Below are 2,111 nucleotides of genomic sequence, written 5' to 3'. Positions count from 1 at the left end.
CTCCTGGGCTGTCTTGCGAGAAGCAGCACTTCCAGCAACCCCTCCAAGTTTTGGCAACCCATCGATAAGGCTGAGCGGATGGCAGAGAGCGGATGCCTTTGCCAGTTCTTCTATTCCCAGCATCCATATTTAAGTCTTTTTACACATCCTTCGATTGCCTGCGGTCATAAATTAGTACAATTAATTATCCCAATCTAAAAATTGATGGCACATATAACCCTTACCTCAGCGCCTTTTTATTATGGTACTCTGAAATAGGAAAGTGCTGGGGAGGGAAGCGGAGATCCCCGCTCTCCTCCGGCTGCGGGGGATGCTCGGGTCCGCCCCGCCGAGGCTGCGGCACCGGCACCGGCACCGGCGAAGCCCCGGGGCTGCTCCTCCGCAAAGGGCTTAAAAGAAAAAGACACCTACATGCTGATTTTTTTTTTCTTTTTTTTTTTTTTCTTTTTTTTTTCTCCTTTTTTTTTCTTTTCCCGGTGACGTTAGGTATATTTACATAGAGCTGCTCTACAATAGCGAACATAACAATATTACAGAACGGTTCTGAGACGAGAATAAAATACACAAATAAGTACAGCAGAAACGTTCAACACCATGACAGAACATCATTGAGCCATATTCCCTTCAGTCTTTTTTTTTTTTTTTTCCTCTTTTTCCTCTCTTTTGTACAAAATATTCACTCACGAGTTTGCGGAATTAAAAAATAAAAATACTGGATAAGTTTAATTTATGAAATAAAATACTAAAAAAAAAAAAATTCAAGTACTTCTTGTGTTTGTTTTCTGAGGAGGACAAAACAAAAAAACAAGGAAGAAGAAAGGAAGAGAAAACAACCCCCCCCAACATCTTTCTTTTATTTAGTTGCATTTTAGAAAAGACTCGTGTCCCAAAACGCTTGCTGTGTTTGCCTATAACGCTAAACATTCATCCGCACATTCAAAGTCAGAAACGTTTCAACCCCCAAAAACAGCCTCTTTTTTTTTCTTTTTTCTTTTTTTTTTTTCCTTTTTTTTTTTTTTTTTTCTCTCCACCCTCGTTTCTCTGGACTTTGCCAACTTTATTGCTGTTCTTTATCGGTTTTTTCTTTATTCATTTTCTTCATTTTCATTCGCCTGTTCTGAAACCAGATTTTGACTTGGCGTTCAGTGAGATTAAGGACTCTGGCTACTTCGTACCTCCGGTCCCGTGTAAGGTACATATTGAATAAAAACTCTTTTTCCAGTTCCAGGGTCTGATACTTTGTGTAAGGACATCTTTTCTTCCTCGTGGAGCGCGCATGAATCCAATTTGCGACGGGATTGTCTGAGAAAGAAGATTTTTATATTTTTTGGGGGGGGGGAGGGGGAAAAAAAATCAATGTATACAGCTGGCCTTTCTTCCCTCCCCCCCTCCACGCCCTGGTGTATCTATAGAAAGAAGCCTGTTTAATTAGCAGATCTTACCTAAATATTTTAAGTGACCTTCAGAAGAGTTTAATCTGTTTATTTTGGAGGGGTCATTTCCTTCTCTTTTGCTGCTGTTCTCACATAAAAGTTTCAGTAAATAAAACTGTAGCGATGGGTTTAAAATAATAATTATCCACATGACTGCTACTAGCAGTAATCTAAGAACATAGTCATAAAAAGTCAAAATTCCCACCATTTCATAGGCCCATAAACTCTTTTTACAACCTCAGCTCTCCAATACTTTCCCTCGAAGCTTTCCCAGACCTGGAAAGCTGAGTTTGTTTTCTTAATATCTTAAGGATGACACGCGAGATGTCCCACTGGCTCCCAGAAATTGGCTTTTTTTTTTTTTTGCCCCCCCCTCCTTAGCCTAAAGGACCTTCCAGGCTGCTGCCACAGCCCCGCTTGGCCAAGGGGAGCAAACCCATCGCTCCCTTCCTTGGGAGAAGGTTTTTCCCCCCCCTGCCCATTTTAGGCAGCTGCCTGCCAGCAAAGGGAGACTTTCGCCCCCTGATTCCACGACTTATTTTTATCACGAGGGTGCCTGGCACCAGCCCGCCTGTCATAAATAGAGGTGCGAGCACCTTTCCAGGCAGAGCGCGAAGATATCAAGGCACCAAGGTGCTCCCCCATCTGCTGACACCCAGCTTTATCGCTCAGAAATCA

General features: G+C 42.4%; 1 protein-coding gene across 1 annotated transcript in view; it reads right to left on the bottom strand.

Annotated features, from left to right (window-relative positions):
- Positions 1 to 1,057: 1,057 nt before the first annotated feature.
- The window catches only part of HOXC9 (homeobox C9), a 2,610-nt gene continuing 1,556 nt past the window's right edge, over positions 1,058 to 2,111 (bottom strand). Inside the window, exon 2 of the mRNA XM_035894120.1 lies at positions 1,058 to 1,302. Within this exon, the coding sequence (XP_035750013.1) occupies positions 1,058 to 1,302 (245 nt within the window). The remainder of the gene's footprint in view (positions 1,303 to 2,111) is intronic.

The sequence above is a fragment of the Egretta garzetta genome, unplaced genomic scaffold (assembly GCF_000687185.1).
Source record: "Egretta garzetta isolate BGI_Z169 unplaced genomic scaffold, ASM68718v1 scaffold225, whole genome shotgun sequence".
NCBI lineage: Eukaryota > Metazoa > Chordata > Aves > Pelecaniformes > Ardeidae > Egretta > Egretta garzetta.
Note: the sequence above shows the minus strand (reverse complement) of the source record. Positions and strands in the feature narration are given on the sequence as shown.